The 16,553-nt window shown below is 68.5% G+C and overlaps 1 protein-coding gene across 3 annotated transcripts in view; it reads left to right on the plus strand.

Moving 5' to 3' along the window:
- The window catches only part of SLC6A9 (solute carrier family 6 member 9), a 59,446-nt gene that overhangs the window by 35,976 nt on the left and 6,917 nt on the right, over window positions 1-16,553 (plus strand). For all 3 annotated transcript variants that reach the window (XM_077823778.1, XM_077823779.1, XM_077823777.1), the window contains 9 exons: window positions 2,031-2,187; window positions 4,606-4,737; window positions 7,980-8,235; window positions 9,344-9,476; window positions 11,194-11,328; window positions 11,825-11,928; window positions 13,502-13,739; window positions 14,568-14,702; window positions 15,165-15,264. In XM_077823778.1, the coding sequence (XP_077679904.1) occupies window positions 2,031-2,187; window positions 4,606-4,737; window positions 7,980-8,235; window positions 9,344-9,476; window positions 11,194-11,328; window positions 11,825-11,928; window positions 13,502-13,739; window positions 14,568-14,702; window positions 15,165-15,264 (1,390 nt within the window). The remainder of the gene's footprint in view (window positions 1-2,030; window positions 2,188-4,605; window positions 4,738-7,979; window positions 8,236-9,343; window positions 9,477-11,193; window positions 11,329-11,824; window positions 11,929-13,501; window positions 13,740-14,567; window positions 14,703-15,164; window positions 15,265-16,553) is intronic.

Raw genomic sequence — 16,553 nt, forward strand, 5'->3', positions numbered from 1 at the left:
CTGCAGGAAGCGCCATCCACGGGGTGCAGTAGATCCCACCGCTCCCACCAGTTGTCACGGAGTCCCCGGGCGATACTCTGGAACTGCTCCCCATGAAGCCAGGCAGGACTCTTCTCTCTCGGGGAGCAGATTGTCTCCAGGGCAAGAAGTTCACATGGCTTCCACCTTCCTGGGTCTGACCTCGGAGCATTCAGCCTCCTCTGCCCCTCCGTGCGCTTCCCACAGCGAGTCCGCCCACGCGGGGTCCTGGGGAAGCCAGAGGGTCCTGCCCCCCAACTCCGCAGTCAGACCTGACTCTCAGCCAGCCAGTAAAACAGAAGGTTTATTAGACGACAGGAACATGGTCTAACACAGAGCTTGCAGGTGCAGAGAACAGGACCCCTCAGCCGGGTCCATTTTGGGGGGCAGCGAGCCAGACAACCACGTCTGCCCTTCACTCCATGTCCGCAGCCAGCCCCAAACTGCCTCCCCCTCCAGCCCCTCCTCCTCTGGGCTTTCCCCTTTCCCAGGCCAGGAGGGCACCTGATTCCTTTGTTCTCCAACCCTTTAGCTCTCACCTTGCAGGGGGGAAGGGCCCAGGCCATCAGTGGCCAGGAAACAGGGTGTGGGCCATTCTCTGTGTCCAGACCCCTGCACACACCTGCCCTCTAGGGCTCTGCAAGGATCGTACACCCTTACCCCACCACCTAGATACTTAAGAACTGCACAGGGGAAACTGAGGCACCCCCACACTATTCAGAGGAAACATTAAGAACAGTCCCACTTCGTCCCACCCCTGTGGGGCCCCGTGCACTTGCCCCTTAATGCCAGCCCCCTAAACCTGCCCTGTAAGGGGTCACAACCCCAGCGTGAGAAACACTGACCTAGATGAGTTGACATGCCCCCTGCAGGACCTCTGCGTGCCCCAGGGGTACCCCAGGTTGAGACCCACGGCCCTGCTGACCGGGCCGGAGAAGGGAGGTCGGGGCTCTTGTCCTCCTAGCACCACAAGACGGGGGAGACACTTTCCCATGGCGCAGTGGGTCTCAGCCAGGGATGCATGTACCCCGGGGGGCCCCGAGCTCTGCTGGGGGAAAGGGATTTGCCTGGGCCAATGAGAAGCACCGGCCGAGTCAGTACAAGCTCCGGTTGCACAGTCAGGGAGCTGTGCCTAGTCCTGGGTGTGCTACACACTGACACACAAGGCCAGTGTTGTATTCCAGCCCATCGATTTCTCCTGATTCGGTACCAGGAGAACGGAGGAAATGGTCCAGTACCAGCAGCTGGGGCACGTCTGTAGTTTCGTGTCTGAGTCTGGATCAAGTGGTTTTTAAGTGAGGTGTAACTTGGGGGGCGCCACACACCTCAGCCCCTGCAAGGGGTACAGGAGCCTGGCAAAGCTGAGAGCCCCTGCTCCCCGAGCTGGGGTGGGAACCCAGGAGTCCTGGCCCCCAGCCCCCCAGTGCCAGCTTTCTGGCACTGCTGCTGTCCCCACCTTGGGGGTGTCACTTTGCCACCCACCTGTGGATGTGGTGGGGGCTGGGGGGTCAGTCCCCTCCCCCCGCGGCTCTAAGCTCACCGTGCCGGAGGCTCCGGCTGTCCAGCGCGGCCCCGCAGGCTGGGCCGGGGGGCGGGGGGACCGTGGGAACAGAGGCGGCTTTGTGCTTCCTCGACTCAGCCCTGCTTTGTATGAGTCGCAGACTCCAGCTTCCCTGCAGCAGGGGCGGGGGGTAGGGGGCACAGCTGGGGACCCACTGCCTCCTCCCCCTGCAGGGGCTGGAGTCCCCCTCCCCTGCCCCCTCTCTGCAGAGCCGGGGTCCCCCTCCTCCTCCCTACAGGGGCCGGGGTCCTCCCCCATCCCTGCAGGGCTGGGGGCCCCCACATCCAGGGCGGAGGATTGGAGCAGCCACGGGGGCCGAATAGGGGGGAAGCTGGCTGCGTAGTGCAGTATCTCCCCTCCCCCATTTTCTCCCACGGGGGGGCTGCTTCCAGCTGGGCAGGGCCCTGGGGGGCACCCCATTGCTAATGGCACCTGCCCCCTCTCTCCGCAGAATGGCGCCGTCCCTGGGGAGGTGACCAAGAGAGACGAGAACGTGAAACGGGGCAACTGGACCAACCAGATTGAGTTTGTGCTGACGAGTGTGGGCTACGCCGTGGGGCTGGGCAACGTGTGGCGCTTCCCCTACCTCTGCTACCGCAATGGGGGAGGTGCGTGCCCCTGTGCGGCCTGGCAGCAGGAGTGGGTGGGGTCAGCAGGGGGGCGCTGGGCTGCGGGGAGCAGGGTGGGGTCAGCAGGGGGCACTGGGCTGCGAGGAGCGGGCTGGGTCAGCAGGGGGGGCACTGGGCTGCGGGGAGCAGGGTGGGGTCAGCAGGGGGACACTGGGCTGCGGGGGGTGCTGGGCTGCGGGAGGGGTCAGCAGGGGGGTGCTGGGCTGCAAAGGGCACCGGGCTCCAGGGAGCGGGCGGGGTCAGCAGGGGGGCACTGGGCTGCGGGGAGCAGGGTGGGGTCAGCAGGGGGCATTGGGCTGCGGGTAGCAGGCGGGGTCAGCAGGGGGGCGCTGGGCTGCAGGGAGCGGGCGGGGTCAGCAGAGGGACGCTGGGCTACGGGGAGCAGGTGGGGTCAGCAGAGGGGTGCTGGGCTATGCGGGGTGCTGGGAGCAGGGTGGGGTCAGCAGGGGCCGCTGGGCTGTGGGGGGTGCTGGGCTGTGGGAGGGGTCAGCAGGGGTCGCTGGGCTATGGGGAGCAGGGTGGGGTCAGCAGGGGGCGCTGGGCTGCGGGGAGCAGGGTGGGGTCAGCAGGGAGGCACTGGGCTGCGGGGAGCAGGGTGGGGTCAGCAGGGGGGCACTGGGCTGCGAGGGACGCTGGGCTACAGGGAACAGGCGGGGTCAGCAAGGGGGCGCTGGGCTGCGGGGGGGTGCTGGGCTACGGGGCGTGGGCAGGGGTCAGCAGGGGGGAGCTGGGCTACGCGGGGCGCTGGGCTGCAAGGAGCGGGCGGGGTCAGCAAGGGAGCGCTGGGCTGCGGGGGGGTGCTGGGCTACGGGGCGTGGGCAGGGGTCAGCAGGGGGGCGCTGGGCTGCGGGGGGGTGCTGGGCTACGGGGCGTGGGCAGGGGTCAGCAGGGGGGAGCTGGGCTACGGGGCGTGGGCAGGGGTCAGCAGGGGGGAGCTGGGCTGCGGGGAGCAGGCGGGGTCAGCAGGGGGGCGCTGGGCTGCGGGGGGGTGCTGGGCTACGGGGCGTGGGCAGGGGTCAGCAGGGGGCGCTGGGCTACAGGGAACAGGCGGGGTCAGCAAGGGGGCGCTGGGCTGTGGGGGTGTGCTGGGCTACGGGGAGCGGGCGGGGTCAGCAGGGGGGAGCTGGGCTACGGGGAGCGGGCGGGGTCAGCAGGGGGGCGCTGGGCTGCGGGGGGGTGCTGGGCTACGGGGCGTGGGCAGGGGTCAGCAGGGGGGAGCTGGGCTACGGGGAGAGGGCGGGGTCAGCAGGGGGCGCTGGGCTGCGGGGGGGTGCTGGGCTACGGGGTGTGGGCAGGGGTCAGCAGGGGGGCGCTGGGCTGTGGGGGGGTGCTGGGCTACGGGGCGTGGGCAGGGGTCAGCAGGGGGGAGCTGGGCTACGGGGCGTGGGCAGGGGTCAGCAGGGGGGAGCTGGGCTGCGGGGAGCAGGCGGGGTCAGCAGGGGGGAGCTGGGCTACGGGGCGTGGGCAGGGGTCAGCAGGGGGGCGCTGGGCTACAGGGAACAGGCGGGGTCAGCAAGGGGGCGCTGGGCTGTGGGGGTGTGCTGGGCTACGGGGAGCGGGCGGGGTCAGCAGGGGGGCGCTGGGCTGTGGGGGGGTGCTGGGCTACGGGGCGTGGGCAGGGGTCAGCAGGGGGGAGCTGGGCTACGGGGCGTGGGCAGGGGTCAGCAGGGGGGAGCTGGGCTACGGGGAGCGGGCGGGGTCAGCAGGGGGGAGCTGGGCTACGGGGAGCGGGCGGGGTCAGCAGGGGGGCGCTGGGCTGCGGGGGGGTGCTGGGCTACGGGGCGTGGGCAGGGGTCAGCAGGGGGGAGCTGGGCTACGGGGAGAGGGCGGGGTCAGCAGGGGGCGCTGGGCTGCGGGGGGGTGCTGGGCTACGGGGCGTGGGCAGGGGTCAGCAGGGGGGAGCTGGGCTACGGGGAGAGGGCGGGGTCAGCAGGGGGCGCTGGGCTGTGGGGGGGTGCTGGGCTACGGGGCGTGGGCAGGGGTCAGCAGGGGGGAGCTGGGCTACGGGGAGCGGGCGGGGTCAGCAGGGGGGCGCTGGGCTGCGGGGGGGTGCTGGGCTACGGGGCGTGGGCAGGGGTCAGCAGGGGGGAGCTGGGCTACGGGGTGCGGGCAGGGGTCAGCAGGGGGGCGCTGGGCTGCGGGGGTGTGCTGGGCTACGGGGAGCGGGCGGGGTCAGCAGGGGGGCGCTGGGCTGCAGGGGGGAGCTGGGCTACGGGGCGCGGGCAGGGGTCAGCAGGGGGGCGCTGGGCTACGCGGGGCGCTGGGCTGCGGGGAGCAGGGCGGGGTCAGCAGGGGGGCTGGTATTGCAGCCCAGGGCTGGCTCTCAGGGCCAGAGGGCAACGGGCCCCAGCCCGCCCTGGCCCTGCCCCACCCTCACCTCTCTGCGCCTCCCGCCAGGAGCCTTCATGTTCCCCTACTTCATCATGCTGGTTTTCTGCGGCATCCCCCTCTTCTTCATGGAGCTCTCCTTCGGCCAGTTCGCCAGCCAGGGCTGCCTGGGCGTCTGGAGGATCAGCCCCATGTTCAAAGGTGAGAGGGCGCTCACGCCTGCCCTGTGCACGCTTACACCCGCCCAGCACACACTCACGCCCAGACGCTGCCTGCTCACGCCTGCCCTGTGCACGCTTACGCCCGCCCAGCGCACACTCACGCCCAGACGCTGCCTGCTCACACCTGCCCTTGCACACTCACGCCCGCCCAGCGCTCTCTCACGCCCAGACGCTGCATGCTCACACCTGCCCTTGCACACTCACGCCCACCCAGCGCTCTCTCACGCCCAGACGCTGCATGCTCACACCTGCCCTTGCACACTCACGTCCACCCAGCGCACTCTCACGCCCAGACGCTGCCTGCTCACACCTGCCCTTGCACACTCACGCCCACCCAGCGCTCTCTCACGCCCAGACGCTGCCTGCTCACGCCTGCCCTGTGCACGCTTACACCCGCCCAGCGCACACTCACGCCCAGACTCTGCCTGCTCACGCCTGCCCTGTGCACGCTTACACCTGCCCAGCGCACACTCACGCCCAGACGCTGCCTGCTCACACCTGCCCTTGCACACTCACGCCCACCCAGCGCACTCTCACGCCCAGACGCTGCATGCTCACACCTGCCCTTGCACACTCACGTCCACCCAGCGCACTCTCACGCCCAGACGCTGCCTGCTCACACCTGCCCTTGCACACTCACGCCCACCCAGCGCTCTCTCACGCCCAGACGCTGCCTGCTCACGCCTGCCCTGTGCACGCTTACACCTGCCCAGCGCACACTCACGCCCAGACTCTGCCTGCTCACGCCTGCCCTGTGCACGCTTACACCCGCCCAGCGCACACTCACGCCCAGACGCTGCCTGCTCACACCTGCCCTTGCACACTCATGCCCACCCAGCGCTCTCTCACGCCCAGATGCTGCATGCTCACACCTGCCCTTGCACACTCACGTCCACCCAGCACACTCTCACGCCCAGACTCTGCCTGCTCACGCCTGCCCTGTGCACGCTTACACCCGCCCAGCGCACACTCACGCCCAGACTCTGCCTGCTCACACCTGCCCTTGCACACTCACGTCCACCCAGCGCACTCTCACGCCCAGACTCTGCATGCTCACACCTGCCCTGTGCACACTCACCCACACCCTGGGCACGCTCATGCCCACCCTGGGCATGCTCACGCCTGCTCTGTGCACGCTTGCACCCAGACTGAGCATGCTCACGCCGAGACTGTGCACGCTCATGCCTGCCCTGTGCACACGCGCACCTGCCCTGTGCATGCTAGCACCTGCCCTGTGCACACTCACACCCAGACTGTGGATGCTCACGCCCACCCAGTGCACTCTCATGCCCAGACTGTGCATACTTATGGCCACCCAGTGAACACTCATGCCTGCCCTTTGTACACCCCAGTGCACTCATACCCACCCTGAACATGCTTATGCCCAGCCCTGCGCACACTCATGCCCACCCTGCCCATGCTTACACCTAACCTGTGCACACTTATGCCTGCTCACACCTGACCTCTGCATACTCACCCTGAGCACGCTCATGCCTGCCCTGTGCATGCTCACAACCACCCTGCACACACTCATGCCCGGTCCTGCACATGCTCATGCCCTGCCCAGTGCACACTAATGCCCTGCCCAGTGCATGCTCTCAACCACTCTGTGCATGCTCATGCTCACCCTGTGCACACTCATGCCCCCCAGTGCACGCTCACCCCGGGCCCTGTGCACACTCATGCCCCCCAGTGCACGCTCACCCCTGGCCCTGTGCACACTCACGCCCACCCCTGCGCACGCTCACACCCACCCCTGCACACACTCACGCCCACCCCAGCACATACACACCCGGCCCTGCGCACGCTCACACCTGGCCCTGCGCACGTTCATGCCCCCCAGGCACACTTATGCCTGGCTGTGTGCACACTCATGCCCAGCCCTCCTCATGCTCACGCACCTGCCCTCAGACGCTCTTGGGAGCACATGCTCAGGTTTGCACACACCATTCACGCTCCTCCATGCTCTCCTACACCATCAACATGTGCACGTGTGTTCCCTCTCATGCACCAACACGCCCACAGGCTGCACACACTTTGGCACGCTTGCTCCTGTACACTCAACCTGCACACTCACCTGTGCATACACTCTTATTGCATGCTCATGTGTACACTTTCTTACACCCTTGACCCTGTAAACACACCCAGCTTGTCCATTCACATGCACACACTCACACATTCACTGCTGTACACAAACACACTCATCTCTGAACAGCCTCATTGCATCCTCACCTGTATGTTCACACGTGCTCTGACACACTCTTGCACATGCACACACGTGTTTGCATGTGTCACGGAGTCCCCGGGCGATGCTCTGGAACTGCTCCCTACGAAGCCAGTCAGGACTCTGGGGAAGTCTCCTCTCTGTGAGCAGCCTGTCTGCAGGACACACAGCTCACCCGGCTTCCCCCTTCCTGGGCCTGACCTCAGAGCATTCAGCATCCTCTGCCCCTCCGTGCGCTTCCCACAGCCAGTCCGCTCAGGTGGGGTCCTGGGGGAGCCAGAGGGTCCTGCCCCCCAACTCCGCAGTCAGACGGGACTCTCAGCCAGCCAGTAACACAGAAGGTTTATTAGACGACAGGAACATGGTCTAACACAGAGCTTGCAGGTGCAGAGAACCGGACCCCTCAGCTGGGTCCATTTTGGGGGGCAGTGAGCCAGACAACCACGTCTGCCCTTCACTCCATGTCCCAGCCAGCCCACACCTGAAACTCCCTCCAGCCCCTCCTCCTCTGGGCTTTGTCCCTTTCCCGGGCCAGGAGGTCACCGGATTCCTTTGTTCTCCAACCCTTTAGCTCTCACCTTGCAGGGGGGAAGGGCCCAGGCCATCAGTGGCCAGGAAACAGGGTGTCGGCCATTCTCTGTGTCCAGATCCCTGCACACACCTGCCCTCTAGGGCTCTGCAACAATCATACACCCTTACCCCACCCCCTAGACACTTAAGAACTGCATAGGGGAAACTGAGGCACCCCCACACTATTCAGAGGAAACATTAAGAACAGTCCCACTTCGTCACACAGACACACACTTGTTGCACACATTAATACACACTTATATGTGAACACAATTGTTGCACACGTACTTGCACACACACATACTTGCTCTGGTACAACCCCACTCGTTTTGCACACTCACCCTGCCCTCACTTTTGTTCCGCACTTGCACGTACATGCTCGTCCCCCCAGGTCTGCCCCTCCCCTCACGTGCTGCCTGTCCCCCCAGGTGTGGGCTATGGGATGATGGTGGTCTCCACGTACATTGGCATCTACTACAACGTGGTGATCTGCCTCGCCTTCTACTACTTCTTCTCCTCCATGACGCGGGTGCTGCCCTGGACCTACTGCACCAACCCCTGGAACACGCCCGACTGCTCCGGGGTGCTGGACGCCGCCAATGGTTCCGCTGCGCCCCCCCTCAACCTCACCCAGCTCCTCAACCACACGCTCAAGCGCACCAGCCCCAGCGAGGAGTTCTGGAGGTGCCAGCCCCACGGGGCCCTGAAGCAGAGCCCAGCCTGGCCTTGCCAGGCACAGGGGAAACCCGGGCCCCGCTGGCAGTGGGGACGGGGGTCAGGGTCTCCTGACGGCCTAGGGCAGAGGGGATTGCACTCCCCATTGCAGAGGGCTGAGGGCTCTGGGGGAGGGGCAGGGCTGCTGTGGCCAGAGCAGAGGTCCAGGGTGGGGCTCTGGGGCAGAGGGACGGGGCTCCAGAGAAGAGGGGCGGGGCTTTGGAACAGAGTGGGGGCTCCAGGGCAGAGGGGTGGGGCTCTGGAGAAGACAGGGTGGGCTCCAGGGCAGAGGGGTGGGGCTCTTGGGCAGAGGGGGGGCTCTGGGACAGGGCTCTGGGGCAGAGGGGCTCTGGGGAAGACAGGTAAGGCTCTGGGGCACAGGGGTGGGGCTCTGGGGAAGATAGGCAGGGCTCTGGGGCAGACAGGTGGGGCTCGGGGAAGAGGCGTGGGGCTCTGGGGTAAAGGGGTGGGGCTCCGCGGCAGAGGGGTGGGGCTCCGGGGCAGATGGGTGAGGCTCTGGGGAAGAGGGGTGGGGCTCCAGGGCAGATGGGTGGGGCTCTGGGGAAAACAGGCAGGGCCCTGGGGCAGAGGGGTGGGGCTCCGGGGCAGAGGTGTGTGACTCTGGGCAGATGGGTGAGGCTCCGGGGCAGAGGCGGGGAGCTCTGGGGCAGATGGGTGAGGCTCTGGGAAAGAGGGGTGGGGCTCCGGGGCAGAGGCGGGGGGCTCTGAGGCAGACAGGTGAGGCTCTGGGGCAGAAGGTGGGGCTCCGGGGCAGAGGGGTGGGGCTCCGGGGCAGAGGCGTGTGACTCTGGGTAGATGGGTGGGGCTCCGGGGCAGAGGCGGGGGGCTCCGGGGCAGAGGCGGGGAGCTCTGGGGCAGATGGGTGAGGCTCTGGGAAAGAGGGGTGGGGCTCCGGGGCAGAGGCGGGGGGCTCTGAGGCAGACAGGTGAGGCTCTGGGGCAGAAGGTGAGGCTCTGGGGCAGAAGGTGGGGCTCCGGGGCAGAGGGGTGGGGCTCCGGGGCGGGGGGCTGGCAGACGGCTGCAGCTGGCGTCTCACGCGCTGTGTCCCGTGGGGCAGGCGGTACGTGCTGAAGCTCTCGGACGACATCGGGAACCTGGGCGAGGTGCGGCTCCCCCTGCTGGGCTGCCTGGGCATCTCCTGGGTCATCGTCTTCCTCTGCCTCTTCAAGGGCGTCAAGTCATCAGGAAAAGCAAGTAGAGTCTGTCCTCCCCCTCCCCTCCCTGAGCCTGGCTCCGCCCCCTCCATAGCTCCTCCCCTCCCTGAGCCTGGCTCCTTCCCGTCCATAGCTCCTCCCCTCCCTGAGCCTGGCTCCTTCCCCTCCATAGCTCCTCCCCTCCCTGAGCCTGGCTCCGCCCCCTCCATAGCTCCTCCTCTCCCTGGGCCTGGCTCCTTCCCCTCCATAGCTCCTCCCCTCCCTGGGCCTGGCTCCTCCCCCTCCATAGGTCCTCCCCTCCCTGAGCCTGGCTCCTCCCCTCCCTGTGCCTGGCTCCTCCCCTCTCCATAGCTCCTCCCCTCCTTGAGCCTGGCTCCTCCCCCTCCATATCTCCTCTCATCCCTGGCATGGCTCCTCCCTTCTCCATAGCTCCTCCCCTCCTTGTGTCTGGCTCCTCCCCTCTCCATAGCTCTTCCCCTCCCTGTGCCTGGCTCCTCCCCTCTCCATAGCTCCTCCCCTCCCTGAGCCTGGCCCCTCCCCCTCCATAGCTCCTCCTCTCCCTAAGCCTAGCTCCTCCCCCTCCATAGCTCCTCCCCTCCCTGTGCCTGGCTCCTCCCCTCCACATGTTTGTCTCTTCTTCCCTTGTGCCTGATCCCAGACCCACAGGCTCTGTGCTACACCCCAGCTTTTCGACTGTCCCTTGGAGAGGGCTTCAGTCCAGCCGGAGCTGTGTGGGGCAGAGCTCCAGGAAATATTTTCTTACCCATGGGGCAGAAGCCACTAGCCCCAGCACCCCCCTGCCCCCCGTCCCCATGGCTAAAGCCCAGAGTCCCACTGCCCTGCAGGGCTGAAGCCCCAAGCTCCCACACACCCCGCCCAGCCCAGCGGCTGAAGCCCGAAGTCCGGACCCCGGAGCCCCACCCACTGGGCCCTAGAATTTTTATGGCATGTTGAGGGGTGGGGGTGGGGGGCTCCAGGAAATACTCAATGAGAATTTAAGCCCTACCCTTGGAGGAACTCTCAGTGCACTGGCCCCCCAAGGGGCCCTGCCCCCTTCCTCCAGGGCAAGCCCCGCGGCCCCACCGCCTCCAGGCTCCAGCCCCCCCGTTCCGCAGTGCAGCTCTGTGCAGCAAGCCCCCCGACACAGGTGCCTGGAGGAGACTCTCACGCTCTGGAGGGCTCCGTGACCCCCGGCAGCCCTCTTCGCACGGGCCGGGTTTGGCACCCACCTGGCCTGGCACCGGGAGCACTGGGTTAGCAGGAGAGGCGCCTGCCGCCCTGTCCCCGCGCCACGGTTCTAGCAGTGCCGGGTCAGAGCCCCACGTCTCCGCAGGTACCACAGACCCTGCCCCCCCCCGCGTTCGCCAGGCTGCGATCCCCTGGCCAGCTGCCTCGTCGGTCGTGAGGATCGCTTTGTGTGCCGGGCCCGCGGCTGACTCCCTCTGTCTCGAGCGTGGGAGCAAACGAATCTGTGATGCCCCATGGGTCGCTCTGCCAAGGGGGTGGCACGGAGCCATACAGTTCTCTCCTCCGGGTATTACCGAGAACTCCCACCTTCGTCACACAGGGCTCCCCCCGGCCCCACCCTCCTCCTGGCCCTGGGCTCGCTGAGCCGCCTTCCCGGGCAGCCTCCATTGTGGGTTCAAGTGGTGCCCCCGGCCGAGCCCATGGGGGGCCCCTCCTCGCTCCCTGGCTGGGCTGGACAGCGGTGGGGGGCCGTGGATGAGCCGTGGCTGTCTGTCTGTCCGTCCAGGTGGTGTACTTCACAGCCACCTTCCCCTACGTGGTGCTCACCATCCTCTTTGTGCGCGGCATCACCCTGGAGGGCGCCGTCACCGGGATCATGTACTACCTGACGCCCCAGTGGGACAAGATCCTGGATGCCAAGGTGGGTCTGAGCTCTGCCCTTCCAGCACCCAGTGCGGTGTCAGTCCCCACTGGGCAGGGGGTCCTGCCCCTCCCTGGGGCACAGGATCCTTCCCTTGCTCAGGCCCGGCTGTGAACACCACAGGAACGCCTCACCCGGGCCCCTGGCCCCCAGTGTGGTCACCAGGTCCCCCGCCCTGCCCCAAAGACAGATGGGAGGGGAAGGGAAAGACTCTTGGCCACACAGGAGCCGTGAGGAGGCAGCATTGGGTCCCACATGGGCCTGACCCCAGGCTAAGCCAGGCCCCCTGCTAGCCCAGCCCCTGGCCCACAGCGCTGCCAGCGCCCCTCGGTCCCGACCCGCAGCCTCCCCACTATCCAGCCCTGGGCCATCTCCGGCTACCAACACTGGCTGTGTGATGTGAGGGTGACCCGGGGCTGGGCTCCTGCCCCATGGCATTGTGTAGGGGAGAGCCCGGTGCCCTCTCTGCCAGTGGTAACATCTCTGTGTCTGCCAGGTCTGGGGAGACGCTGCCTCCCAGATCTTCTACTCTCTGGGCTGCGCCTGGGGGGGGCTCATCACCATGGCATCCTACAACAAGTTCCACAACAACTGCTACAGGTGAGCCACGCCTGCCCAGGCCACGCCCCCGACTCCCACCCCCTGCTGGGCCACGCCCCCCGACTCCCACCCCCTGCTGGGCCACGCCGCCCGACTCCCACCCCCTGCTGGGCCACACCCCCCGACTCCCACCTCCCTGCTGGGCCACACCCCCCGACTCCCACCTCCCTGCTGGGCAACGCCGCCCAACTCCCAACCCCTGCTGGGCCACGCCGCCCGACTCCCACCCCCCCTGCTGGGCCACGCCGCCCGACTCCCACCCCCCCTGCTGGGCCACGCCCCCGACTCCCACCCCCCCTGCTGGGCCACACCGCCCGACTCCCACCCCCCCCTGCTGGGCCACGCCGCCCGACTCCCACCCCCCCCTGCTGGGCCACGCCGCCCGACTCCCACCCCCCCTGCTGGGCCACGCCGCCCGACTCCCATGCCTGCTGGGCCAGGCCCCCCGACTCCCACCCCCCCTGCTGGGCCACGCCCCCTGACTCCCACCCCCCTGCTGGGCCACGCCCCCGACTCCCACCCCCCTGCTGGGCCACGCCCCCGACTCCCACCCCCCTGCTGGGCCACGCCGCCTGACTCCCACCCCCCGCTGGGCCACGCCGCCCGACTCCCATGCCTGCTGGGCCACGCCCCCTGACTCCCACCACCCCTGCTGGGCCAGGCCCCAACTCCCACCCCCCCTGCTGGGCCACGCCCCCCGACTCCCACCCCCCTGCTGGGCCACGCCCCCCGACTCCCACCCCCCTGCTGGGCCACGCCGCCCGACTCCCACCCCCCGCTGGGCCACGCCGCCCGACTCCCATGCCTGCTGGGCCACGCCCCCTGACTCCCACCCCCCCTGCTGGGCCAGGCCCCAACTCCCACCCCCCCTGCTGGGCCACGCCCCCCGACTCCCACCCCCCTGCTGGGCCACGCCCCCCGACTCCCACCCCCCTGCTGGGCCACATCACCCGACTCCCACCCCCCTGGTGGGACACGCCCCCCGACTCCCACCCCCTGCTGGGGCACGCTCCCCGACTCCCACCCCCCTGCTGGCCGTGCCCTCTGACTCCCACCCCCCTGCTGGGCCACACCCCCCAACTCCCACTCCTGATGGGCCATGCCCCCTGACTCCCACCTCCCTGCTCGGTCACACCCCTTGACTCCCATCCCCTGTTCCGCCACACCCCCCGACTCCCACCCCCCTGCTGGGCCACTCCCCCTGACTCCCACCCCCTGCCTGGGCCATGCCCCCCCGACTCCCACCCTGCCAGGCCATGCCCCCCTAAACTCTCACCCCCCTGCTGGGCCATGCCCCCAACTCCCACCTCCGCGGTCTCACTGCACCCCCCACTTCCCTCTGCCTGGCTGTGTTCCCCCCAGGCCACACACCCCCTCCCTGACCCCACCCTCTGCCAGGTGAATTCTCTCCCCAACCCCGGTGGCCCGAGCCCCGCTACCCCTTCTCACTCCCCCTGCTCTGTCTGCGCTGAGCCCCCGTCCTGACTGCACCCAGCCCTCCCCAGCCGGCCAGGTCAGGTCCCCGCCCCCCGGTGCACCGAGCCCCCGGCTCTCTGACCCGCCTGCCCTGCAGGGACAGCATCATCATCAGCATCACCAACTGCGCCACCAGTGTCTACGCCGGCTTCGTCATCTTCTCCATCCTGGGCTTCATGGCCCAGCACCTGGGCGTGGACGTCTCCCAGGTGGCCGACCATGGGCCTGGCCTGGCCTTCGTGGCCTACCCCGAGGCCCTGACGCTGCTGCCCATCTCGCCCCTCTGGTCCATCCTCTTCTTCTTCATGCTCATCCTGCTGGGGCTGGGCACGCAGGTACCAGGGCCTGGGGCAGAGGGGGGAGGGGAGGGGAGGGGCGCCAGAGGGGTGGGGAGGGCAGAGGGGGGAGGGAAGAGGCCGCAGGGGGTGGGGAGGGCGGGGGGGGGTGAGGGGAGGGGCCCCAGGGGGGTGGGAAGGGCAGAGGGGGTGTGGGGAGAGGCCCCAGGAGGGTGGGAAGGGCAGAGAGGGGTGCAGGATGAGGCCCCAGGGGGATGGAAAGGGCAGAGGGGGTGCGGGGAAGGGGCACAAGCGGGTGGGGAGGGCAGAGGGGGGAGGGGAGGGGCCGCAGGGGGTGGGGAGGGCAGAGGGGGGTGCAGGGAGGGGTCCCAGGGGGATGGAAAGGGCAGCGGGGGTGAGAGAAGGGGCCCCAGGGGGAAGGGAAGGGCACAGGGGGTTGGGGGCAGCAGGGCGGGGGGGCTGGGGGTGGCAGCTGAGGGTGCTGGGGGCAGCCTGGAAAGCTGGAGGGGCTGGGGGGCAGCCTGAGGAGCCGGGGGAGTTGGGGGGCAACCGGGGGGCTGGGGGCAGTGTGAGGAGCCGGGGGAGTTGGGGGGCAGCCAGAGGGGGCTGGGGGGCAGCGTGAGGAGCCGGGGGAGTTGGGGTGCAGCCAGAGGGGGCTGGGGGGCAGCGTGAGGAGCCGGGGGAGTTGGTGGGGCAGCCGGGAGGGGTGGGGGCAGCGTGAGGAGCCGGGGGAGTTGGGGGCAGCTGGGGGGACTGGGGGGCAGCATGAGGGGCTGGGGGGCAGCCAGGGGGGGGCTGGGGGCAGCCTGAGGAGCCGGGGGCACCATGCCCAGGCCAGGCACTGGCTGACCCTGGCTCCCTGCCCAGTTCTGCCTGCTGGAGACGCTGGTGACGGCCATTGTGGACGAGGTGGGGAACGACTGGATCATCCGCAGGAAGATGTTTGTGACGCTGGGCATGGCCGTGGTGGGCTTCCTGCTGGGCGTCCCACTCACCACCCAGGTACGGGCGCGGGGCTCCCTGCATGGGCACCAGGGCACCCGCCAATGCCCTGTGGGGGCTCGCCCTGCTGAGCCCCCTTTGACCTGCCCCCTCCCCCCCACTGTCCCTCCAGTGCCCCAGGGGCTCTTCCCCCAGCCCCCTTCCTTCCTGCCCCCTTGGTCTGTCTGCTCCCCACCCGTGGGCCCCGCGTGGGAGCGTTATGGACCCTGCTGGGCAGTGTGGGAGAGAGAGAGCCGGAGACATGGGCCTGGCCTGAGGCCTGAACTGAAGCAGTGGGCGAGACGAGCCTGGCTGATGGAAAGCAGCGAGCAGAACTTGGGGTGTTGGTGATGCAAGCCGGGCTCCTGCCAGGTTCAGGGTGTGCAGGCTGGCTCCGCTTTGCAACGTCTAGCTCCAGCTGGTCCCCATCAGGTGAGGAAGGCGGTCCCCAGACTATCTGACTCTGACCCCCGCTCTCTCCAGGCTGGGATATACTGGCTCCTGCTGATGGACAATTACGCCGCCAGCTTCTCCCTGGTCATCATCTCCTGCATCATGTGCGTCTCCATCATGTACATCTACGGTAGGTCCCCACCTGCTGGCGCCATGGCAACGGTGGCCCGTAGCCTCCGCCCCACGGTCACAGGTGGGGCACCTGGCCTGTCAGCAGCCAATGGGAGCCCAGCTGTCACAGACACCAGAGTCATCAGGAATAGGCCACGTTCTGATTGGCTGGGCCGCATGCCCAAAGAGCAGCTCTCAGGGCAGTGCCAGACAGGAGCAGGACTCCTGGGTTCCATCCCCAGCCCTGGGCGGGGAATGGAGTCTAATGGCGGGGGGGGAGGGAGCCAGGACTCCTGGGTTCTGTTCCCACTGGCCCCTGCCTCTCTGTGTTGCTCTGTGGGGTGCAGGGCTGAGCTCCTGAACTGGGGGTGCTGGCGATGGGCAGGGGGTGCCGGCAGTATTTCATTTATTATGGAAGAGGTGCCAGGGCTCAAGCAATTGTTTTATATTCATAACCTGATGAAGCAAGCCCAGCGGTGCCGGGGCTCTGACCTGCCAGGCCCAGCGGTGCCAGGGCTCTGACCTGCCAGGCCCAGCGGTGCCGGGGCTCTGACCTGCCAGGCCCAGCGGTGCCGGGGCTGTGAAGTGCCAGGCCCGGAGGTGCCGGGGCTGTGAAGTGCCAGGCCCGGAGGTGCCGGGGTTGTGAAGTGCCAGGCCCAGAGGTGCCGGGGCTCTGAAGTGCCAGGCCCGGAGGTGCCGGGGCTCTGACCTGCCAGGCCCAGAGGTGCCGGGGCTGTGAACTGCCAGGCCCAGCGGTGCCGGGGCTCTGACCTGCCAGGCCCAGCGGTGCCGGGGCTGTGACCTGCCAGGCCCAGCGGTGCCGGGGCTCTGACCTGCCAGGCCCAGAGGTGCCGGGGCTCTGACCTGCCAGGCCCAGCGGTGCCAGGGCTCTGACCTGCCAGGCCTGGAGGTGCCGGGGCTCTGACCTGCCAGGCCCAGAGGTGCCGGGGCTGTGACCTGCCAGGCCCAGCGGTGCCGGGGCTGTGACCTGCCAGGCCCAGCGGTGCCGGGGCTGTGACCTGCCAGGCCCAGAGGTGCCGGGGCTCTGACCTGCCAGGCCCAGCGGTGCCAGGGCTCTGACCTGCCAGGCCCAGCGGTGCCGGGGCTGTGAACTGCCAGGCCCGGAGGTGCTGGGGCTTTGAAGTGCCAGGCCCAGAGGTGCCCGGCTCTGACCTGCCAGGCCCAGAGGTGCCGGGGCTCTGACCTGCCAGGCCCGGAGGTGCCGGGGCTCTGACCTGCCAGGCCCGGAGGTGCCGGGGCTGTGAACTGCCAGGCCCAGCGGTGCCGGGGCTGTGAACTGCCAGGCCC

This window comes from Eretmochelys imbricata, chromosome 8 (genome assembly GCF_965152235.1).
Source record: "Eretmochelys imbricata isolate rEreImb1 chromosome 8, rEreImb1.hap1, whole genome shotgun sequence".
Taxonomy (NCBI): Eukaryota; Metazoa; Chordata; order Testudines; family Cheloniidae; genus Eretmochelys; species Eretmochelys imbricata.